At 39.2% G+C, this 26,142-nt stretch overlaps 1 protein-coding gene across 1 annotated transcript in view; it reads right to left on the minus strand.

The window, feature by feature from the left end:
• CTBS (chitobiase) overlaps positions 1 to 25,625 on the minus strand; it is a 36,123-nt gene extending 10,498 nt beyond the window's left edge. Inside the window, exons 1-3 of the mRNA XM_027623942.1 lie at positions 25,243 to 25,625; positions 7,120 to 7,258; positions 6,175 to 6,383 (exon numbers count right to left, since the gene is read on the minus strand). Of these exons, the coding sequence (XP_027479743.1) occupies positions 6,175 to 6,383; positions 7,120 to 7,258; positions 25,243 to 25,401 (507 nt within the window). The 5' untranslated portion in view covers positions 25,402 to 25,625. The remainder of the gene's footprint in view (positions 1 to 6,174; positions 6,384 to 7,119; positions 7,259 to 25,242) is intronic.
• Positions 25,626 to 26,142: the final 517 nt, after the last annotated feature.

The raw sequence follows: 26,142 nt of genomic DNA on the forward strand, positions 1-26,142 counted from the left end.
AGAAAACAAGCCAACCAAATATTAGCAAGCCAATATTCAACAATATATTGTTGCAAATTCAACAATATATTAAAAGAATCATCCACCAAGTGGGATTTATTCCAGGGATGCAAGAATGGTTCAATATCCACATACCAACATGATATACCACAGTTAACACAATGAAAGATAAAATCATATGATCATAATAGATGCAGAAAATGCATTTGACAAAATTCAATATCCTTTCACGATAAAAACTCTCAAAGGGGGTTTAGAGGTAACATACCTCAACATGATAAAGCTATATATGATAAAACCCACAGATAAGATCATACTCAATGGTGAAAAACAGTTTTTCCTCTAAGTTCAGAAACAAGGGTGTCCACACTCACCACTTTTATTCAATATAATATTAGAAGTCCTAGCTGTAGCAATCAAACAAGAAATAAATGGCATCCACATTGGTAAGGAAGAAGTAAAACTGTTACTATTTTCATATAACATGATACTATATATAAAAAAACCCTAAAGACTGCACCAAAAACTAGACCTGATAAATGAGTTAAGTTGCAGGATACGAAATTAATATGCAGAAACCTGTTGCATTTCAATACACTAATAATGAAGTAGCAGAAAGAGAAATTAAGAAATAATTCCATCTACAGTTGTACCAAGAATCAAATAAAATACCTAGGAATAAACTTAACCAAGGAGGTAAAAAACCTGTACTCTAAAAACTATAAAACGTTTATGAAAGAAATTGGGGATGACACAAATGGAAAGATAATCCATGCTCATAGATTGGAAGAATTAATATTGTTAAAATGTCCATACTACCCAAAGCAATCTACAGATTTAATGCAATCTTTACCAAAATACAAGTACCATTTTTTTTTTTTTTACAGAACTAGAATAAATACTAAAATCCTTATGGTACAACCAACAAAGTTGGAAGGATCACAATTCCAGATTTCAAAATACACTATACAAATACACTATATAATAATCAAAACAGTATGGTACTGGCACAAAAAGAGACACAAAGATCAATGTTACAGAATACAAAGCCCAGAAATAAACCCCCATTTATATGGTCAATTAATCTACAACAAAGGAGGCAAGAATATACAATGGGGAAAAGAAAGTCTCTTCTTCAACAGATGGTAATCAGAAAATAACACACTACATGCAAAAAAAAAATGAAATTGAACCACTTTCTCAAACCATATACAAAAATAAACTCAAAATGAATTAAAGATCTAAATGTGAGACCTGAAACCAAAAGTCTTCTAGAAGAAAACATGTCTAGTAATCTCTTTGAAATCAGCCTTAGCAACGTTTTTCTAGATATGCCTCCACAGGCAAGGGAAACAAAAGCAAAAATGAACTATTGGGACTACAACAAAATAAAAAGCTTTTGCACAGTGAAGTAAACCATCAACAAAATGAAAAACCTATTGAATGGGAGATTTTTGCGAATGATCTATCCAATAAGGGATTAATACCCAAAATATGTAAAAAGTGTACACAACACCCAAAACACAAATAGTCCAATTAAAAATGGGCAGAGGACCTGAATAGACATTTTTCCAAAGATGACATACAAATGGCCAACAGACACATGAAAAGATGCTCAGCATTACTAATCATCAAGGAAATGCAAATCAAAACCACAAGGAGATATCACCTATCAGAATGGCTACTATCAAAAAGAAATAAGTATTGACAAGGATGAGGAGAATGTTTGTGCACTGTTGGTGAGGATGTGATTGGTGCATTCACTATGGAAAACAGTATGGAGTTTCCTCAAAAAAATTAAAAACAAATACCATATGATCCAGTAATTCCACTACTGGGTATTTACCCAAAGAAAATGAAAACACTAACTCAAAGATATGTGCATCCCTGTGTTTATTGCAGCATTATTTACAATAGTCAAGATATGGAGGCTATCCAAGTGTCTATCCATAGATGAAGGGATAAAGATGCGGGTATGCTTCTATGTCTGTCTCCCCCTCTCTCCCCCTCTTTCCCTCCCTCTCTCTATATATATGATGGAATATTTCTCAGCCATAAAGAAGAATGAGATCCTACTCTTTGCAACAACATGGATGGACCTAGAAGGTATTATGCTAAGTGAAATAAGACAAATACCATATGATTTCAGTCATATGTGGAATTTAAGAAACAAAACAAGTGAACAAAGGAACAAACAAAAAACGGACTTCTAAATACAGAGAACTGGTAGTTGCGAGAGGGGAGTGTGTGGGGAGATGGGGTAAATAAATAGGTAATAAATTTTACTCAGCTGAAAAGCCAATTTCTATACTGATAAAACTTCCTTGCTTACATAAAGCCACAGAGATATCAGTCCTTATATCATTTATTATTTTCCAGTGAATCTCAAATTCATGTTGACCAATTGTACCAAAATCACCTAGCACAGTTGGTAAAAATACAGTTCCTAGGCTCTATGCCAGACCTACTGAATCAATCTCTCGAGTTGGTTTATCAGGTGATTCTCAGATAGTATAAACCAGTGACTCTAAACCTATTTATATGAAATAGAATATATATTTCATATGTATATATTTCCTACTTAACTAGATTTTAAATATTTGAAAGGCAGATATCATTTATTCACTAAATAAACAATTTTTAACATTGTGTTAGATAGAAAGGAGCTGGTCCCCACCTTCAAAAATCTCACTATTTAGTCTTGTATAGGTATATCTCATTTTATTATGTTTCACAGATACTGCTTTTTTTTTTTTTTTTTACACAGATTTAAAGTTTTTGGCAACCCTGCATCAAGCAAGTCTATCAGCACCATTATTCCAACAGCATTTGCTCACTTCATGTCTCTGTGTCACATTTTGGTAAATCTCACAATATATCAAACTTTTTCATTATTTGTTCTGATTTGTGATCAGTAATTTTTAATGTTACTATTGTAATAAGTTTAGGGTGCCACAAACCATGCCCATATAAGATGGCAAACAAGCCATAAATGTGTGTGTTCTGACTGCCTCACCCACTGGTTGTTTCCCTGTCTCTATCCCTCTTCTTGGGCCTCCCTATTCCCTGAAACACAATAACGTTGAAATTAGAACAAATTAATAACTCTACATGGCCTCTAAGTGTTCAAGTGAAAGGAAGAGTCACACGTCTCTCACTTCGAATAAAAAGGCAAAAATGAAGGGTGCCTGGGTGGCTCAGTCATTAAGCGTCTGCCTTCGGCTCAGGTCATGATCCCAGGGTCCTGGGTTCAAGCCCCACATTGGGCTCCCTGCTCAGCGGGAAGCCTGCTTCTCCCTCTCACTCTCCGAGCTTGTGTTCCCTCTCTTGCTGTGTCTCTGTCAAATAAATAAAGTCTTAAAAAAAAAAAAAGGCAAAAATGATTAAGCTTAGTGAGGAAAATTTGTCAAAAGCTGAGAAAGGCCAAAAGCTAGGCTTCTTGTGCCAAACAGCCAAGTTGTGAAAGCAAAAAGTTCTTGAAGGAATTAAAAGTGCTACTCCAGTGAACACATGTATTATAAGAAAGCATCAAAAACTAATGATGTAACGTATGGTGATTAACATAATAAAATAATTAAAATAATATTAAAAATTAAAAAAAAATAAAGCAAAACAGCCATATTGCTGATATGGAAAAAGTTGTAGTGGTCTGGATGGAAGATCAAACCACCCAAAACATCCCCTTAAGCCATAGCCTAATCCAGAGAATAAGGCCTTGAATTCTGTGAAGGTTGGGAGAAGTAAGGAAGCTGCAAAAATAAGTTTGGAGCAACAGAGTTTGTTTCATGAGGTTTAAGGGAAGAAGTTCTTTCCATTAAAAAAAAAAAGTACAACGTGAAGCAGCAAGTGCTGATATAGAAGCTGTGGTGAATTATCTAGAAGATCTAGCTAAGGTAATTAATGAAGGTGGCTATACTAAACAACAGATTTTTAAGGTAGACAAAACAGCCTTCTATTGGAAGAAGATGCCATCTAGGACTTCCATACCTGGAAAGAAGTCAATGCATGGCTTCAAGGCTTCATAGGACAGGCTGAGTCTCTCATTAGGGGCTAAAGTAGCTAGTGACTTTAAGTTGAAGCCATTTCTCATTGACCATTCTGAAAATCCTAGGCCCCTTAAGAATTATGTTAAATCTACTCTGCCTGTGCTCTATAAATGGAATAAAAAAAGCCTGGATATGGGCACATCTGTTTACAACATGGTTTACTGAATGTTTTAAGCCCACGATTAAGAGCTACTGAAGAAAGATTCCTTTCAAAATATGACTACTCATTGACAACGTACCTGGTCACTGAAGAGCTCTGATGGAGATAGACAATGAGATGCATGTTGTTTTCATGCTGGCTAACACAACATCCATTCTGCAGCCCATGGATCAAATAGTCATTCCAAATTTCAAATCTTATTATTTAAGAAACGTATTTAGTAGGACTACAGTTGCCACAGACAATGATTCTGCTGAAGGATCCGGGCAAAGTAAATTGAAAACCTTCTGGAAAGGATTCACCATTCTATATGCCATTAAGAACATTTGTGATTCATGGGGGAAAAAATAAAAATATTAACAGTAAGAGGAGTTTGGAACAGGAGGGTTGATACCTACCCTCATGGAGGACGCTGAGGGGTTTAAGACTTTCATGGAGGCAGTAACTGTAGATGTGGTAGACCTAGCAGGAGAACTAGAAGTAGAAGTGGAGCCTGAAGATGTGACTGAATGGCTGCTATCTCATGATAAAACTTTCACAAATGAGGAATTGCTTCTTATGAATGAGCAAAGAAAGTGGTTTCTTGAGATGGAATCTACTGGTGGAGATGCTATGAAGATCGTTGAAATGACAACAGAAGATTTAGAAACATACATTTAGTCAATAAAGCAGCAGCAAGATTTGAGAGAATGGACTCCAATTTTGGGAGAAGTCCTACTGTGGGTAAAATGCTATTTAAACAGCATTGCATGATACAAAGATATTGTTTGTGAAAGGAAGAGTCCATCAGTGCAGCAAACTTCATTTTTGTTTTAAGGAATTGCCACAGCCTCCCCCACCTTTAGCAACCACCACCCTGGTCAGTCACAGCCATTAACATCAAGGCAAGACCCTTTCCCAGCAAAAAGATTACAACTTGCTGAAAAGCTCAGATGATGGTTAGCATTTTTAGCAATACAGTATTTTTTAATTAAGGTATTTACATTATTTTTCAGATGTAATACTATTGCACACTCAATAGACTATAGTAAAGAGTAAACATAACTTTATATGTACTGGAAAGCCAAAAAGTTCATTTGACTTGCTTCATTGCAGTGTGTGTGTGTGTGTGTGTGTGTGTGTGTGTGTGTGTATGTGTGTGTGTGTGTCTGTTTAAAGACTTGGTTATGTTGGGGTGCCTGGGTGGCTCAGTCGGATAAGTGTGTGGCTCTTGATTTTGGCTCAGGTCATGATCTCAGGGTCATAAGATCAAGCCCTGGCACCAGGCTCTGTGCTGAGCATGGAGCCTACTTAAGATTCTCTCTGCTCCTCCCTTTGCCCCTCCCCTGCCTGCTTGCATGCTCTCAAAAAAAGGAAAAAAAAAAAAAAAGACTTGGTTATCTTAATGTGTGGTCAGGTTTGAGATCACTGATCCAAGGCCACATTATCTTTTATTACCCATATATTGCCTGGCAAAATGCCTTCTGCTGTGATCTGCTGTAATCATGCTCACTATGGCAATGGGGAAGGCTTTGTCATAGCTCTGTCAAATTATATGGAGTTAGTACTTAGAGCTTTCTTGGACGTCAGGTGCTTTAGAGCCTATGAAGTGAGTGAGACACTTCCCCAGAACTATGTCTACTCTTAGGCAAGAGCTATTTCTGTCCTACCCTAGTGAAAGCAGGGCCTGGACAGCTAAGCACTTCCTGATTCTTGCTGATCCAATTGCCTATTTAATATCTCTAACCCTGCTGCAAGGCAAGTAGGGAGAATAATCTCAATGCTGTGTCTTCATATGGACAGAGAACAGGGCACCTTAAAATTCTGTAAAACTCTAAGAACCTCAAAAGTTCCAGAAAATATTTTGAGGATATATGTGCTGAAATTCTCTCCTACTCAGTAAAGCTGAGATTCTATTAGTCATACTTTCATGAATACATTTTGATAGGGAAAATAAGGAGATCCAAAAAATAATAAATGAACTTTTACCTGTGATCCCTTAATTTCACGATGGAAAGAGTCTGTGGTTTCTTTGACTAAAGTGGTTAATGCATAATATTCCGGTGATAAACAATTAGCTTCTTGCTCTATGTCTATATTAATTCCATCCATATATTGTGTTTTGGCCAACTTAACTTTTTGAGCTATCCAGGATGCTCTGAAAATAGGATCAGTGATACCCTTTAAGGGTGCATCTCCTATGGAAGAAATATACATCTTTTGTGCATATATGCTTTTTGCAGTTTAATGACATTTATTTCACAAAACCTTTAAAACATCTCATTACTTTGGAATACTAAGCCCCCGACTTAAGTTTTTGAAGTAGAGAAATAATATACCAAAATAATAGAAAGTCATTGCTCAATCTCCAAAATAACCATTATGAATAATTAGTAATATAATTCTCAAATTAGAAGTAGAAATTGAAGACTATGACTAGCTAAAAGTCATCATGCTAATTAGGATTCACATTTTGCTCAAAATCATAGTGGCTTATTTTTTTTTTAAGATTTTATTTATTTATCTGAGAGAATGGGGGAGAGAGAGTGCATGAGGGGGGAGGGTCAGAGGGAGAAGCAGACTCCCCTCTGAGTGGGGAGCCCGACGTGGGACTTGATCCCGGGACTCCAGAATAATGACCTGAGCCGAAGGCAGACACTTAACGACTGAGCCACCCAGGCGCCCTCACAGATAGTTATTTTAACTATCTCTCCCACTGCCCCTGCTTGTGTTCCCTCTCTTGTTGTCTCTGTCAAATAAATAAATAAAATCTTTTAAAAAAATCTGTGAAATGAATTAGTATATAAGGTTAATTTTAGGATGATAAAAAATATACCAGATAAACATGAAAAGGGATTTGGAAAGTCAGCATGGCAAACAATGCAAGTAAATTGACTTATTGGCTGGACACATCTGGTAAAAACTGTAACTCACCTTTTAGCACTACTCTGGCTCCATGTGAATGAGCATAACACATAAGTTCTGGGTCATATTTTCCAAAAATCACCACAGTTGTAATCTGTGACCAATCATAAAATTTCCAAGTTTTATTTCCAACATCAAAAGCAAACACCTGCCAAAACAGCAAAGATAAGCATCATCACTTAAACCAAGAATACAGTGCTGACCACCCAAAATAACATTAAACACTGATCATATGCCAGGCATTAAGAGTACAACATCAAACAAGACATAGGTGTCCTAATATAATTGGTGGTGGGAAAAATTAGCCAGGCCTCAAAAGTAGGGCTAGGAAGAAATAATGGAAAGAGCCAAGACCTGGAGGCAGAGGAAGCGTGGTGATTGCATAAGTAAGTATTAGGTATAGCTGACACCTTGAATTTGGAAGGAGATAGCAATAAAGAACCAAAGAGTGGTAGGCAGGGTTAAGTCATAAAAGGCCTTGTAAACTCTCCTGAAAAATTAGTACATTATCCTGAGGGGAAGGGTTTTAAAAGGAGAATGTATACATTTTAGGTATGCATTTATATATACATTTTAGAAAAATACCTTCAGCTGAAGTGGAAACAGAGGCTAAAACTGAAAGAATAATAGGAAAGCTGTTAGAAGAATCTATGCAGGAGATGATGACCTCAAATTAAACTTATAGAAAGGCAGAGATAAATAAGATAAATGAACAGATAGGGAAGATCCTAAGGGCAAAATTAACAGGACTTTGAAACTAATGAATGAGTAAAGTAAGAGAAAGGGAGGTTGGTTAGTACTTGTTTCTGGCTGCTGTAGATGGAGCTACTCCATCTATACAAATGTACCAGATCCTGCATTTACTATGAATGGTTTTTGGTGAGACAGACTTCTTAGAATAGTTCTAAGGTGGTAGATGTTATGTTTCACCAGTATCCAACCCCCACTCCCGCCCAGATACTTCTAGAAGCACAGAAGTCTCATCATTTTATTCCAAATAAGATGTTAATTCATTGACTTAGCAAATACTTATTGAATTTCAGTAAGCCAATTTCAGGAGCCAATCTGACCCACAGGACTGTCCATGGGAGGGAGGGATGCCATAGGTACAGGGAGCGGTGGGGAGCAGACCCCATACCGGCAACCTGGGCACAGGGAATCCACATTGGGAAGACAAATCCCCATAACATTTGGCTTTGAAAATGGGAGAGGCCAAATTTCATGAGTTCTTACAATCAAAGGGGATTAATACCTGGAATTTAAAAAAATCAGCTGGCTTGGCTCTGAGAGAGCTAGAGGGCAATAGGAAACTGAGTTCTCACCCTTAAAGAGACAGCACACCAAAGAGCCCCTCTAAGACACAGCATAGAGCAGCAGTTTGAAAAACACCAGGAGTATACAAGAAGGAGATTTACTTAATAATAGTGTGTGTTGGAGGGGCAGGGATCTTTGGGAGACTTTAACAACAAAAGAGCTGGTAGATGCCTTTTCCTTCCCCTAGACTAGATACACAGACAACTGCAGAAGACAGTGCTGCAGGAACACTCTCTACCTAGCTTGCTAACAGCATGCTTCACCCCCACGTTCTTCTGTAGGTCTGCCCCTCCACAAACTGGCTGGCCTTGGCAGGTTTCCTGGGTGGCTGCAGCTCCTCTCCCACTTTGGACCAGCACAAACCTTGCTGGCACCATGCATCCTGCCCCCACATTCTCCTGCAGATCTTCCCCCTCCAATACAACCTTAGCCTGAGCCCATCTAAAGTGGTGCCACAAACCTGGAAGTCTACCAGCAGCCCCAACAGGGGCCAGCATCACTCCAAAATGACTCCTGCCCTTGGGAGAGGGGAAGATAACTACACAGACCAGTCCAACTGCAGCCCCAGCAGTAGGCTAGGGGCAGACATCTGATGGCCCTGCCCACCAAACAAAGCTTCTCAGGGGACCACACAGAAAAAGTGTCCTATAGTTCCATGCTACTGCATCCCTGGAAAACACCTGGTCAAACTCAACTCAAGCCAAAGGCAGCCCCAGACTAACCCTCTAACAACACAGGTACTAAGCTCTGCCCACAAGAGGCAAAAAGGGCCATTGCAGATGACTGGACTGAAGGCAAACACAGCTGAGCCACAATAGCAGGGTGCATACAACACACATAGGAGGCATCCCTGAAGCACCAGGTTCTGGTGAACAGGGGACATTGCACTGCAGAGCACCACAGAACCTCTTATTCATAAGGCCACTACTTTCAAGAGCAAGAGATGTAGCTGACTTTCCTAACACAGGAAACTGACACAAAGAGTCAAAATGAGGAGAGGAATATGTCCCAAATGAAAGAACAGGACAAAACCACAGGAAGAGAGCTAAATGAAACAGATAAGTAATATGCCTGATAGAGAATTTAAAGTGCCATAAAGATACTCACTGGACTTGAGAAAAGAGTGAAGGACCTCTGTCAGACCCTCAACAAAGAGACAGAAAACATCAAAAAGAATGAATCAGGTTCATCTAAGTTCTAGTAAGAACTTAATAACTGAAATTAAAAAAACACTAGAGGGAATAAATAGTAAAGTAGAAGAAACAGAAGAATAGATCAGTGACCTGGAGGACAGAGTAATAGAAAGCAATCAAGCTGAACAGGAGACTAAATAATTAATAAATAAATAAATAAACCCAAAATGAAAATAGATGAAAGGGGACTCAAAAACACCATCAAGCATAATAACGTTTGCATTATAGGATCCCAGAAGGAGAAGAGAGAGAAAAGGGGACAGAAAATGTATTTGAAGTAATAGTTTAAAACTTCCTGAATCTTGGGAAGAAAACAGATATCCAGATGTAGGAGGCACAGAGAACCCCCAACAAAATCAAGCCAAGGAGGTCCACATCAAGACACACAGTAATTAAAATGGTAAAAAGGAATGGTCAACAGAGAATTTTAAATGTAGCAAGAGCAAACAGTTACATACAAGGGAACTCCCATAAGGTTATCTGATTTTTCAGCAGAAACTTTGTAGACCAGAGGAGAGCAGCATGATATATTCAAAGTGCTAAAAAAACAAACAAAACCTGCAATCAAGAATACTCTATCCAGCAAGGTTTTCATTCAGAATAGAAGGAAAGATAGTTTCCCAGACAAACAAAAGTTGAAGGAATTCATCACCACTAATCTAGTGCTATAGAAATAGGAAATGTTAAAGGGGACTCTTTGAGTGGAAAGGAAAGAGAAAGAAAAGTAGGAAACACAAAATCAGTAAAATTAAATATATCTATAAAAATCAGTCAAGGAATTCACAAAATAAAAGGATGTAAAGTAGGATACCATATACTGAAAACATGAAGGGGAGAGGAGTAAAAATTTAGTGCTTTCAGAATGGATTCAAACTTAAGTGACTATCCATTTAGTATAGACTGATAAATGCCTAAGATGTTATATATGAACCTAACTGTAACCAAATCAACAACCAGAAACAGATATACAAAAAATAGAAAGAAATCCAAGTATATCATTAAAGAAAGCCAGCAAACTGTGGAGGAAGAGAGCAAGAGAAGAAAGGAACAGAAAAAAACTACAAAAACAATTGAAAAACAAGTAACAAAATGGCAATAAGTACATACCTATCAATAATTACTTTGAATGTAAATGGACTAAAGGCTCCAATCAAAAGACATAAGGTGACAGAATGGATAAAAAAGCAAGGTCCAGGGCGCATGGGTGGCTCAGTCAGTTGAGCATCTGATTCTTGATCTCAGCCCACATTGGGCTCCACACTGAGCATTCAGCCTACTAAAAAAAAAAAAAAAAAAAAAAAAAAAAAGCAAGACCCATCTCTATGCTTCCTACAAGGGACTCATTTTAGACATAAAGACACATGCAGGTTGAAACTGAAGGGATAGAAAGGCATTTCTCATTCAAATGGAAATGAAAAGAAAGCTGAGGTAGCAATACTTACATCAGACAAAATATTTTAAAATAAAGACTATAACAAGAGATAAAGACACTATATAATAAAAGGGACAATCCCACAAGAAGATATAACAAATGTAAACATTTATGCACCCAACAAGAGAGCACCCAGATACATAAAGCAGCTAATAACAAACGAAGTAATCAGTAGCGATGCAATAATAGGAAGGGACTTTAACAACCTACTTACATCAATGGATAGATTATCTAAACAGAATCAATGAAACAGTGGCTTTGAATGACACATTGAACCAGATGGATCTAATATATTCAGAATATTCCATCCTGAAACAGCAGAATACACATTCTTTTCAAGGGCACATGAAACATTCTCCAGGATAAATCACATGTGAGGCCACAAAATAAGTCAACAAATTCAAAAAGATAGAAGTCATACCATGCATCTTTTCTCATCACAATGCTATGAGATGAGAAATCAACCACAAGAAAAAAATCTGGAAAGACCACAAATACATGGAGGTAATACAATATGCTACTAAACAATGAGACAGCCAACCAAGAAATCAAAGAGGAAATAAAATACATGGAGACAAATGAAAATGAAAACACAACCATCTAAAATCTTTGGGATGCAGCAAAAGCTGTTCTCAGAGGAAATTTTAGAGGAATAGAGGCTTGTCTCAATAAGAAAAATCTCAAACAACCTAACTTTACACCTAAAGGAGCTAGAAAAAGAAGAACAAAACAAACCCAAAACCAGTAGGACGGACATAATAAAAATTAGAACCGATCGATGAAATCAGGAGCCACTACTTTGAAAAGATAAACAAAATTAATAAACTTTAGCCAAAACTATCAAAAAAAAAAAAAGAAAAGAGAAGACTCAAAATCAGAAATAAAAGAGAAGTAACAACCAGCAACACAGAAATATATGACAAAAATTGGGACAACCTAGAAGAAATAGGTAAATTCCTAGAGACATATAACCTCCTGAAACTGAATTAGAAAGAAATAGAAAATTTGAACACACTGATTACCAGCAATGAAGTTGAGTCAGTAATCAAAAAATGCCCAACAAACGAAAATCCAGGATCAGATGGCTTCACAGGTGAATTCTACCAAACATTTAAAGAAGAGTTAATATCTATTCTTCTCAAACTATTCCAAAAAAATAGAAGAGGAAAGACAGCTTCCAAATTCATCCAATGAGGCCAGCATTACCCAGATACCCAAACCAAAGACACAACCAAAAAAAAAAAAAAAAAAAAACTACAGGCCAATATCTCTGGTAAATATAGATGCAAGAAATCCTCAACAAACTATTAGCAAACCAAATCCAACAATACATTAAAAAAAAATCATTCCCCAGGATTTATTCCTGGGCTAGAAGAGTGATTCAATATTCACAAATCAATCAACATGATACATCACGTCAACAAGGGATAAAAACCATAAGATCATTTCAATAGATTCAGAAAATGCATTCAGCAAAGTACAACATCCATTCAACTGAAAACAAATTTAGAGGGAAAATACCTCAAAAAATAAAGGCTATATAAGAAAAACCCACAGCTAACATCATATTCAATGGTGAAAAACTGAGAGCTTCCCCCCTAAGATCAGGAACAAGACAAGGATGTTCACACTCCCCGCTTTTAGTCAACATAGTTCTGGAAGTCCTAGCCACAGCAATAGGACAAGAAAAAGAAATAAAAATGCATCCAAGTTGGTAAGGAAGATCTAAAACTGTTACTATTTGCAGATGACATAGCACTATATATAGAAAACCCTAAAAACTTCACCAAAAAAGCTACTATAAGTGATAAATGAATTCAGTAAGATTTCAGGATGTAAAATCAATAGAGAAATCCATTACATTTCTATACAGTAATGAAGTAGCAGAAAGAGAAATTAAGAAAACAATCCCATTTATAATTGCACCAAAAATAATAAAATACCTAGGAATAAACTTATCCAAGGAGGTGAAAGACCTATACTCTGAAAACTATAAAACAATGATGAAAGAAATTGAAGACAACACAAATTGAAAGATATTCCATGCTCATAGATTGGAAGAACCAATATTGTTAAAATGTCCATACTACCCAAAGCAATCTACAGATTTAATGCAGTCCCCATCAAAATACCAACAGCATTTTTCAAAGAACTAGAATAATACTAAAATTTCTATGGAACCACAAAAAACCTCAAATAGCCAATGTAATCTTGAAAAAAAGAACAAAACTCGAGGTATCACAATCCTATATTTCAAGATATACTGCAAAGCTACAGTAATCAAAACACTATGGTACTGGCACAAAAACAGACACATAGGTCAGTGGAACAGAATAATAGAGCCCAGAAATAAACCCACAATTATATGGACATTAATCTTTGACAAAGGAGACAAGAAAATGCAATTGGAAAAAGATGGTCTCTTCAACAAATGATGTTGGGAAAATTGGACAGCTACATGCAAAATAATGAAACCAGACCATTTTCTCATATCATACAGAAAAATAAACTCAAAATGGATTAAATGTGAGATCTGACACCATAAAAATCCTAGAGGAGAATACAGGCAGTAATTTCTCTGATATTGGCCATAGTAACATTTTTCTAGATAGATCTCTTGAAGCAAGAGGATAAAAGCAAAAGTATACTATTGGGACTACATCAAAATAAGAAGCTTCTGCACATTGAAGGAATCAGTCAACAAAACTAAAAGGCAACCTATTGAATGGGAGAAGATATTTGCAGATGACATATCTGATAAAGGGTTGGTATCCAAATTATATAAAGAACTTATACAATTCAACACCAAAACCCCAAATAATCCAATTAAAAATGGGCAGAAGGCATGAACAGACATTTCTCCAAAGAAGACTTTCAGATGGCCAACAGACACATGAAAATATGCTCAACATCACTAATCATCAGGGAAATGCAAAACAAAACCACAATGAGATATCACCTCACACTTGTCAGAATGGCAAAAATCAAAAACACAAGAAACAAGTGTTGGTGAGGCTGTGGAGGAAAAGGAACCCTCATGTACTCTTCGTGGGAAAGCAAACTGGTGCAGCCACTGTGGAAAACTGTATGGAGCTTCTTCAAAAAATTAAAAATAGAACTTCCCTAGGATGTAGCAGTTCCACTACTGCGTATTTACCCAAAGAATACAAAATACTAATTCAAAAAGATATATGCAACCCCATGTTTATTACAGAATTATCTACTACAATAGCCAAATTATAGAAGTCCAAGTATCCATTGATAGATGAACGAATAAAGGTGTAGTGTGTACACACATGTACACGTACACACACACACACACACACACACACACACACACACACACACACACACACACACACACACACACACTGGAATATTACTCCACCATCAAAAAGAATGATATCTTGCCATTTGCAACAACATGGATGGATCTAAAGGGTATAATGCTAAGGGAAATAAGTCAGAGAAAGACAAATACCATATGATTTCACTCATATGTGGAATTTAAGAAACAAAAAAAAGACAAAAAAAAAAAAAACCATTGTTAAATAGAGACCAGAGAATAAAGATGGCGGAGCAGTAGGGGACCCTATTCCAACTGGTTCCCTGAATTGAGCTGGATATCTACCAGACCACTCTGAACACCCCACCAAATCAGCCTGAGATGTTAAAAGATATATCTGGATCTCTACAAACAGAATATCGCAGGCAGTTGCTTTCAAGATATGAAGCAGGGAGCTGTGATTCCACAGGCACATATCTGAAGATAAATGGAAGAGGGAGGGAGCCATGGGGATCCTGCACTGCTGGTGAGCGAAAGCCTCCCACGCTGGGGATGGGGCACAGACTCACAGACAGGTAGCAGCGAGGAAAGGACTTTAGGGCAGCCCCCCAGGCTGAAACCTGGAGTGGTGGGGCTGTGCCTGCGAACTGGGGGTGGCTGGCTGTTTTAGAAGCACCAAAGGGCAGAGATGAGCCCCGACCTGGAGGTGAGGACTGGGAGGGCTGCTGAGAGGTGCAAAATCCAGGACACTGCAGTTTATAGCAGCAGGGACAGAAATGGAGATAGTGTGGCCTGGAGAACTCACTGAAGAACAGACTGTGATCTCTCTGTTCTGAGGCAGAGGGTTGGAAACGATCTCTTCTGCTCTCTCAGAAGAGACGCGGAAAGCCGCCAGAGAACAAAAGCCCCCCAAAAACAGTTTTCACTGAGCCCATCCCCCACCACAGGGGGCAGAGCAACTCTACCCAAACAGGGTTGCCTGAGTAACAGCGAGGCAGGCCCCTCTCCCAGAAGACAGGCTGGGAGAACAAGAGGCCAACAACTCTAAGGTGCCTATAAAACAGGTGCATCTTGCTTGGGTTGTGGTCAATAATTTGGACTCTGTACATTCCCTCGACCACCCCTCAAAAGAATGACTAAGAGGAGGAACCCCCAAAATAGGAAAGACTCAGAGACTGTGACTTCTGCCACAGATTTACAAATGGATACAGATACAACCAAGATGTCGGAGATGGACTTCAGGGTAGCAGTTATGAAGACAATAGCTAGAATGGAGAAATTGATTAATGGCAACATAGTCTCTAAGGGCAGAAATGAAAGCTGAATTGGCAGAACTTAAAAATACTATCAGTGAGATTCAATCTAAACTAGACAATCTAACAGCTAAGGTAAGCGAGGCAGAAGAATGAATTAGTAATTTAGAAGACCAATTGATAGAAAAGAAGGAAAAAGAGGAAGCCAGGGAGAAACTGAAATAGAACAGAAATTTACAGAGACAATCTATAGAAACAAGGACTTCACAGGCAACATGATGACAAATTCATATCTTTCAATAATCACTCTTAACGTGAACGGCCTAAATGGGCCCATAAAACGGCACAGCATTGCAGACTGGATAAAAAGACAGGACCCATCCATATGCTGTCTACAAGAGACTCATTTTGAACCTAAAGATGCATCCAGACTGAAAGTGAAGGGATGGAGATCCATCTTCCATGCCAACAGACCTCAAAAGAAAGCTGGGGTAGCAATTCTTATATCAGACAAATTAGATCTTAAGCTAAAGACTTTAGTTGGATACACAGAAGGACACTATATCATTCTTAAAGGATCTATCCAACAAGAAGATCTAACAATTATAAATATCTATGCCCCCCAATGGGAGCAGCCATCTACATAAGCCAACTGTTAACCAAAATAAAGAGTCCTACTGATAATAATACAATAATTGTAGGAGACCTCAATACTCCACTCTCAGCAATAGACAGATGATCTAAGCAGAAAATCAACAAAGAAACAAGAGCTTTGAATGACACACTGGACCAGATGGACCTCATAGATATATACAGAACATTCCACCCTAAAACAACAGAATACTCATCCTTCTTGAGCGCACACAGAACTTTCTCCAGAATAGACCACATACTGGGTCACAAATCAGGTCTCAACCAATACCAAAAGATTGAGATTATTCCCTGCATATTCTCAGGCCATAATGCTTTAAAACTGGAACTCACTCAAAAGAAAAAATTTGGGAGAAATTCGAACACTTGGAAGCTAAAGACCACTCTGCTCAAGAATGTTTGGGTCAAGCAGGAAATCAAAGAAGAACTTAAACAATTTATGGAAACCAATGAGAATGAAAATACATTGGTCCAAAACCTATGGGACACTGCAAAGGCAGTCCTAAGGGGGAAATACATAGCCATCCAAGTCTCACTCAAAAAAAATAGAAAAATCCTGAATTCACCAACTAACTTTACACCTTAAAGAACTAGAGAAAAAGCAACAAACAATGTCTAAGCCATGCATTAGAAGAGAAATAATTAAGATTAGAGCAGAGATCAATGAATTAGAAACCAGAAACACAGTAGACCAGATCAATGAAACTAGAAGCTGGTTCTTTGAAAGAATTGATAAGATCGATAAACCACTGGCCAGACTTATCCAAAAGAAAAGAGAAAGAATGCAAATTAATAAAATTATGAATGAAAGGGGAGAGATCACGACTAACACCAAGGAAATAGAAACAATTATTAGAAATTATTATCAACAACTATATGCCAATAAATTGAGCAATCTGGAAGAAATGGATGCCTTCCTGGAAACCTACAAACTCCCAAGACTGAAACAGGAAGAACTTAACAACCTGAATAGGCCAATAACCAGTAACGAGATTGAAGCAGTGATCAAAAACCTCCCAAAAAACAAGAGTCCAGAGCCTGATGGATTCCCTGGGGAGCTCTACCACATTCAAAAAAGAAATAATAGCTATTCTCCTGAAACTGTTTCAAAAAACAGAAACAGAAGGAAAGCTTCCAGACTCATTCTATGAGGCCAGCCTTACCTTAATCCCCAAACCAGGCAAAAACCCCCATCAAAAAGGAGAATTTCAGACCGATATCCCTGATGAATATGGATTCCAAAATTCTCAACAAAATCCTAGCTAATAGGATCCAACAATACATTAAGAGGATCATCTACCACGACCAAGTGAGATTTATCCCTGGGATGCAAGGGTGGTTCAACATTCGCAAATCAATCAACGTGATAGAACACATTAATAAGAGGAGAGAGAAGAACCATATGGTCCTCTCAACAGATGCAGAAAAAGCATTTGACAAAATACAGCATCCTTTCCTGATTAAAACTCTTGAGTATAGGGATAGAGGGAACATTCCTTGGGTTCATAAAATCCATCTATGAAAAACGCACAACGAATATCATCCTCAATGGGGAAAAGAGGAGAGCCTTTCCCTTAAGATCAGGAACACATCAAGAATGCCCACTCTCACCACTATTGTTCAACATAGTACTAGAAGTCCTAGCAACAGCAATCAGACAACAAAAAGAAAAGATATTCAAATTGGCAAAAAAGAAGTCAAACTCTCTCTTTTCACAGATGACATGATACTTTATGTGCAAAACCCAAAAGACTCCACCCCCAAATTACTAGAATTCATACAGCAATTCAGTAATGTGGCAGGATACAAAATCAATACCCAGAAATCAGTTGCTTTCTTATACACTAACAATGCAACCGTAGAAAGAAATTAGAGAAATGATTCCATTTACAATAGCACCAAAAACCATAAGATACTTTGGAATAAACCTAACCAAAGAGGTAAAGGATCTATACTCTAGGAACTACAGAATACTCAGGAAAGAAATTGAAGACACAAAAAGTTGGAAAAACATTTCATGCTCATGGATCAGAAGAATAAACATTGTTAAAATGTCTATGCTGCCCAGAGCAATCTATACCTTCAACGCCATCCCAATCAAAATTCCAATGACATTTTTCAAGTGCTGGAACAAACATTCCTAAAATTTGTATGGAATCAGAAAAGACCCTGAATTGCCAAGAAAATGTTGAAAAAGAAAAAGTTGGGGGCATCATGTTGCCTGATTTCAAGCTATATTACAAAGCTGTGATCACCAAGACAGCATGGTACTGGCACAAAAACAGACATATAGACCAATGGAATAGAATAGAGAGCCCAGATATGGACTCTCAACTCTATGGTCAAATAATCTTTGACAAAGCAGGAAAAAATATGCAATGGAAAAAAGACAGTCTCTTCAATAAATGGTGCTGTGAAAATTGGACAGCTATATACAGGAGAATGAAACTTGACCATTCTTTAACACCATACACAAAGATTAACTCAAAATGGATGAAAGACCACAATGTGAGACAGAAATCCATCAAAATCCTAGAGAACATAGGCAGTAACCTCTCCAACATCGGCCATAGCAACTTCTCTCAAGATACATCTCCAAAGGCAAGTGAAACAAAAGCAGAAATGAACTTTTGGGACTTCATCAAGATAAAAAGCTTCTGCACAGCAAAGGAAATAGTCAACAAAACAAAGAGGCAACCCACAGAATGGGAGAAGATATTTGCAAATGACACTACAGACAAAGGGCTGATTTCTAAGATCTATAAAGAACTTCTCAAACTCAACACCCAAAAAAACGAATAAATCAAAAAATGAGAAGACATGAACAGACACGTGTCAAAAGAAGACATACAAATGGCTAACAGACACATGAAAAAATGTTCATCGTCATTAGCCATCAGGGAAATTCAAATCAAAACCACATTGAGATACCACCTTACACCAGTTAGAATGGCAAAAATTGACAAGGCAAGAAATGACAAATGTTGAGAAGTTGTGGAGAAAGGGGAACCCTCTTACACTGTTGGTGGGAATGCAAGTTGGTACAGCCTCTTTGGAAAAGTGTGGAGGTTCCTCAAAAAATTAAAAATAGAGCTACCCTATGACCCAGCAATTGCCCTCCTGGGTATCCACCCCAAAGACACAGATGTAGTGAAAAGAAGGGCCATATGCATCCCAATGTTCATAGCAGCAATGTCCGCAATAGCCAAACTGTGGAAAGAGCCGAGATGCCCTTCAACAGATGAATGGATAAAGAAGATGTGGTCCATATATACAATGGAATATTACTCAGTCATCAGAAAGGGTGAATACCCAACTTTTGCATCAACATGGATGGGAGTGGAGGAGATTATGCTAAGTGAAATAAGTCAAGCAGAGAAAGTCAATTATCATATGGTTTCACTTATTTGTGGAACATACGGAATAGCATGGAGGACATTAGGAGAAGGAAGGGAAAAATGAAGGGGGGGAGTTTGAGGGAGAGACGAACCATGAGACGATGGACTCTGAGAAACAAACTGAGGGTTCTAGAGGGGAGGGGGGTGGGGGGATGGGTTAGCCTGGTGATGGGTATTAAGTAGGGCACGTACTGCATGGAGCACTGGGTATTACACGAAAACAGTAAATCATGGAACACCACATCAAAAACTAATGATGTATTGAATGGTGACTAACATAATTAAATTTAAAAAATTAAAAAATAAAAAATAGAGAACTGATGGATACCGGGGGGGATGGAGTGATGGGTAAAATAGGTGAAAGGGATTAAGAACATACTTATGATGAGCACTGAGTAATGTACAGAATTGTTGAATCACTATATTGTACACCCTGAAATTAATACAACACTGTATGCTAATTATACTGGAATTTAAAAAATTTTAAACAAAGTATAGTTATTTTTAATAGAAGCAATTAGACCTTTACAATATTGAAGTATATATCTCCTTTTATTAACTGTGGGTCAGAGGAGGCGGGGCAAAGTGCACTGGATGCCCTATGACTATTACAAGGGTGAGAGTGAGGAGTTCAAATGGGGGTAGATCTGAGATTTAGAGGACCAACAGTAGTGCTTTAAGCCAAGGTATTTGGAGGATCTCTATTAATTTTGCCAGTTGAATCTTAATAGTGCCATTAGTGCATGTGACTAACCCTGAGGATTGAGGACAATATGCACAGTGAAAGTGTTGTAAAACCAGCCAAACAGCATAGAACCTGACCAGTAAAATAGGTTCCCCAATCAGTGAAATATTTGAGAGGGGTGCCCCAGGTATAATCTTTTCTGACAGAAGCATTGGCCTGACTTAGAAAACTTTGGTCCAGTGAGAAAACACACAAACCATGACTAAAATATATTTATCCATGAGAGGGGAAGTTGTACAAAATGCATTTGTAGGAACAGATTTCTCTGGATGGTAGGCACTTTGGAAAGCCTCATTAACTTTTCCCCACCAAAATTTGTTCATAAATGCTATAATTTGTCAGTAGACCAATTGTTCAATGCATGTACAGTGGTTAAGTACAGGAAATTTTAGAATTTCTGGTAGGGCCATGGTGTTATTTGGCCCACAACAGAGTTATCTTTTTATGGAGCCAAGAATTACTAGATTTCCAATATTTTTCCCTCCTCTAGGGCCAATTGTTGGGTATTTCTTGTCAATTTTTCCAAAATTATCATTTGAGAGAACATCCCTTTGAGCTATGGCAGAGGTTTGGCCAATGATTTCCTTGAGAAGAGCAATTTTGGCAGAAATAGTGAGGTGGATTACTTTGTCCTCCAGGGAGTGAGTCTGAAATGCCCAGGAACCTTTAGAGCTGGGGCAGTCAACAAAAATATGGCATCTAATAAATTTTGGACATAGGAGCCATTTTAAATTTTATTTCCATTGGAGATAAGGACAGCCCATTGTCCCCATAATATTCCAAAGTCATGAGCTACCCCCAAAACATAACAGTATAAATGTTTGCAATTTTACCCTTGGCTAAATGGGGGAGGGGGTTAGGAGCCACGGGGTGCCAAGAAATAATGTTATTTATTGCTTGGAGGTCTTAGGCAAACCTCCATCCTCATCATTGGGTTTTCTCGTAGCTAAAATAGGGGTATTACAGGCACTACTGCAGGAGATGATGAAGCTCCGAGCATTGTAATATTCTATTATGGACTTGATGTCTCCTTGAGAGGCTTATTTACAGGGCATTAATTATGGGAGAGGTTTTAAGGGATTTGAATCTTGATGGGAGGTGCACTGGGGATTTTGCCAGTATCAATTGAGGCTTTTGCCCATAAAAAGGATGGTAGCTTGCCAATACAAATAAATAAAATATGTTGAAGGGTCATTTAATTTCCTTGGTTGGCTCTTTTCATTACTGTTGTCAAATTCTAGAATTATTTTTCCCTATTGAGAAAAATATTGGCATGATACTTTTCTAAGAAATCTCAGCCCAATAAATGGAGGTAGAATAACTAAAGAGAAAAATAGTAGGTCTCAAAGGGCCTACACAAAAGGGAAAAGGTTCAGAGACAGGATCTTGTTGAGATTTATTAGAGACCCCCCCACTATTTGAACTGTTTTAGTGCTCTAAGGCAGGGGCTGCTCTGTAGCAGTGGGGTTAAGCACTGAGAGTAGCTCTGGTATCAATAAAAACAGATTTTCATTTCCAGTTCTGGAGAGTGGTTTCTCTGAAGCCATTTAAGAGGGAGGATTGAGAAGAGCCCCTATAATTCCTTGGAACTCTGTTACCGGGAATTAAGAGGACATTGGAAAGGCCAACAAGAAGGCTGAAGGTACCATTTAAGAATGCTTAAATTCATAAAACTTTTTCCCAATGTCCTGGCTCTTTAGAGAGGTAACAACAGAAACTACGGGAATTTTGGTTTTGTTTAGGGGGTCTTCATTTGCTGGAGTTGAAAACTGAGATTTTTAGCAGTCTTTCTTTTAGGTGGTTCATCAAGGATGTGAGTGAGCGGATTTGCCAGATTAACTAAATCTGGAGTGGTAAGTTTCTTATTTCATCCTGATCCTTTTAACTAAAAGAGAAAGGTCCCAGTTAAGACCATTAATAAACAGAATGAAATGCTACCCAGGTGGATTCAACATCTACAGAAAGACCAGAATATTCTTAAAATACAATTTGGAGTTGATTGTAATAATCATAAACAGGTTTGTCAGGTCTTTGTGTATAAGCTTGAATCTTGTTTCAATCAGCAGGCTTAACAAAAGCTACTCTAATTGCTCAGTAGAGATTTCCAGTGAGTGTTCTAGCATCTTGTCAAAAGTTTGGGGTTTTTCTAAATCACCATCAGGATGTTACCTCAGGGTTAGTTTCATCCAATATTTGGCCTGGTCCTCACCACTAAGCAGGTGGACTAGTTGATAGAAATCTGAGAAATGAAGTCTGAATATGCTAAATTCTTCAGCAAATTTATGGGGTACTCAGTCACTTTAGGAAACTTTATGGCTCACGATTCGGCCTTAGTCCAGGGATCATAAGAAACTTGGGTTTTGTTTAGGTCAACAAAAACTTTAAAGAGGAAGTTTCTGGGGCACGGGTGGCTCAGGTTAAGCGTCTGCCTTCAGCTCAGGTCATGATTTCAGGGTCCAGGGATCGAGCCCCACCTTGGGCTCTCTGCTCAGCAGTCAGTGGGGGAGTCTGCTTTTCTCTCTCCCTCTGCCCTTCTCACTCATGTGTTCTCTCCCTCTCTCTGATAAATAAAAAATAAAGTTTAAAAAAATAAAGAATATGGTTTTTAAGAGGCTCAGGAGAGGAAGGAGACAGAGATTCATGTCTGCAAAGAAGATGAGGGAGGGAAAGGGGGCCTCAGAAGCCATTTAGACTCCTTTCAATTGTTTGCCTCAGTTAGGTTAGAAATAGTATCTTTCAAAGAGGCAAACTTAGAATCCTAAGAACATCTAGAAGCCTCGAGGTACCATTTAAAATAAGCATCCCATTCAGTTTTTTGTTTTGGAGCCATAGCTAACTTTGAGTAAAGCAGGTTTGGGGAGATTGAAATTCCCCATAATGGCCATTGATGTTCTACATTTTGGTTAAGTCAGTCCATTTAGTTATAAATGCATATGAGAGAGACCATAGTTTTTTTGTTTTCTTAAAGATTTTATTTATTTGAGAGTGCAAGAGCGAGCCAGCAGGGACGGGGGAGGCAGAACGAGCAGGCTCCCCACTGAGCAGGGAACCCTACACGGGGCTTGATCCCAGGACCCCGAGATTACAACCTGAGCCAAAGACAGCTGCTCAACTGAGCCACCCAGGTACCCTGGGACCATAGTTTTTAAAACAAAACTGGCCAGAGCCTGGCCGGGGGCACCCTCAAAGCATTCTGATGACTGGGATCCCATTTTCTGAAGGTTTTTCTCTAAAGAGAAAAATTCCTAAACAGCAGTTTCAGCAGAACAGCCTGGTTCCAGAAGGAATCAAACCAAAGGCCAGCACAGTTCCAGTAGGAACAGTCCAGTTCCAAATAGGAGTCCTACCAAGGGCCGAGTACTCCCAGAAAACAAACAAAAACATGGCCTTAAAACAAATCCCAAATAATGTCTGGAAAACTCAAACACAAAGCATGGAGCTTGAAATCCAGGAAAAAACTTACCCTCAAACCCCAGGGTCGGCAAGAAAGCAATGAGCACAGGCTGTTTGCTTACCAGCCTCAGAGCTGCTGTGATCTTCTCTGGATCCCACTTCTGATCACTAAGTAATTTTAACCTTAAAAAAACTCAGCTATTTTACCAGCAAAGAAGTGTTTATTTGGGAATAGCAGAGAATTACAAACCAGGACAAAGAGCTACAGCAAAACCACAAAACAAAGGAGAAAAACACTCTTTTTGGAGGAAAAGGGGAAGTTAGGAAGACTGTTATAAACAAAATATCAATTGGAGTAAACTGGGAGTTTGAAGTATAGTGGCTTTTGATTGGCTAAGTTGTAACGATGTCTCATTGGTTGGGCTGTTGCCAGAAAGGAGGAAAGCCTTTCTTCTCCCTGTTAGGGTAGTAAAGTAGCATCACTTGCAAAGTACCCCTGCTTTCCCTATTGGGTCTGTGCTTGAGGAGGAGGTGAGCGCTCCCCCTGCCTGGCCTCCTGACCATTACTTTAGGAAGCTTCCTTCCTTTTTTTTTTTTAATTTAAATTTTAGTTAGTGAGCATAAATGCAGTGCAATATGGGTTTCTGGAGTAGAATTCAGTGATTCATCACTTATACACAACACCCAGTGCTCATCAAAACAAGTGCCCTCTTTAATACCGAAGAAACAACAGATGTTGGCAGGGATGCAGGAAAAGGGGAACCCTCTTGCACTGTTGGTGGGAATGCAAACAGAGGCAGCCACTCTGGAGAACAGCATGGAGGCTCCTCAAAAAGTTAAACGTTTCCGTCTATTATTTTTCACAGGATTAAGCCTTTCCTCCTTCAACTCCTGTTGTAGTTATCAAACTCTAGGGGTCAGGTGGTTTTCACATTGCCTGTGAAAGGGTGTTTGATTAAAGTTCCCCAAAGCCTTATAAATTGTTAGGTGGGTACAAGGAGAATTATTTTTACCATCCTTCTTGGAATGTTTTGAGGCGCCAGAAGAAGGGCTGGTAGATAGGGAAAAGCAAAGGTAAGTAGAACATTCTGCATTCCAGTGCGTGTTGGAGTGCTGAAATTCTCTCATGCTAAATATTCATTCTCTTAGAAAATGGTGGAACTTGCTACTTAGGAAATACCTCATTATCCTACCTCCTCGCTAGTATGTCCAGAGTGCCCCCCGAAGAGGCACTGCAGGGCAATGGAAGGAACTTGCCTTTGGGGGTCAGACCTGGGTTTGAACACCTGCCTCAACCTCTCGGAGTTTCCTCATCACACGAGGAAGGCAATCCATGAAGAGGCCCTCAGGGAGTGGTCAAAGTTGGTGACTGCACCCACAACCACCTCTTTGTAGGGCTGAGTTTTACTCTAACTTCTTACCAGGCCATAAGGACCAGACCCGAAAGGGCAAGGGAGAGGCACTGACCTCGAAGTCACGGTGCTGGGTGATGGGCTGGCACAACGCTGGATCCTGGCAAGGGCAGTGGGCCCCTGCCCAGAATGGCAGCAACAGCACAGCGAGCCCGGGGACGCCATGTGGTGGGCGGACAAGGAGGCGCAGGTGACCAAGCTGCGGCGGGGACATGACGGCAGCCACTCCTCGGCGACAGTGGGTTCCTCCACCTGCTGGCTCCGGTTGAGACTCTCAGCAAGGCGGGCCCTGCCTCGGGGCAGAGCGGACTTGGGAGGGGCTGACACAGGAAGGGCTGGGCAGTCTTGGCCAATGGGGACAAGAAGGTGGGGTGAAGGGGAAAGGCTGCCTTGAACACCTGCCCTGGCAAGCCAGTGCCTCGGGCCCCCAGCAGACCTGTTGACTCGATCAAGTCAAAATCATCAGTACCGTTTATACCCCCTCAACACTCTGCACCTGCCTTCGTGTCATGGCCCTTTGTACTCCTTGTACAGTTTGAAAGTGGAGGGGGGCCCCCAAATGGAGAAGTAGGGGACCTTGAGAGGGATGACTGAGCCCTATTGCTTGAATGGGGGCGGGGGTTCGGGAGCTTTCCTGGTGTGCTTTGAAACTGGCACCCGCACACAGAGGGCAGGGAGAGACGGAAGAAAGAGGCAGGTCACTCCAGGTTGGCAGGTGGCCATTTTAATAAGACCAGCGGAGCTTACATACGAGGCTTGAGCGACAGCCCTCCAGATCTTAAAAAGCTTTATAAAGGGGCCCCAACTGGGCTCAGTCACATAGGCCATGCAGGTGTTTTCAATACTCCATCACTAGCTCAAGGTTATGTCCTTGGAACAGCCCTCGGGTGCCAGAAAGGCCAGCGGAACCCACGTTCCAAGGACAGGCGCGGTGAGGAGCCTCAGCGTGCTCACA

Source organism: Zalophus californianus, chromosome 4 (genome assembly GCF_009762305.2).
Source record: "Zalophus californianus isolate mZalCal1 chromosome 4, mZalCal1.pri.v2, whole genome shotgun sequence".
In the NCBI taxonomy this organism is placed as follows: domain Eukaryota; kingdom Metazoa; phylum Chordata; class Mammalia; order Carnivora; family Otariidae; genus Zalophus; species Zalophus californianus.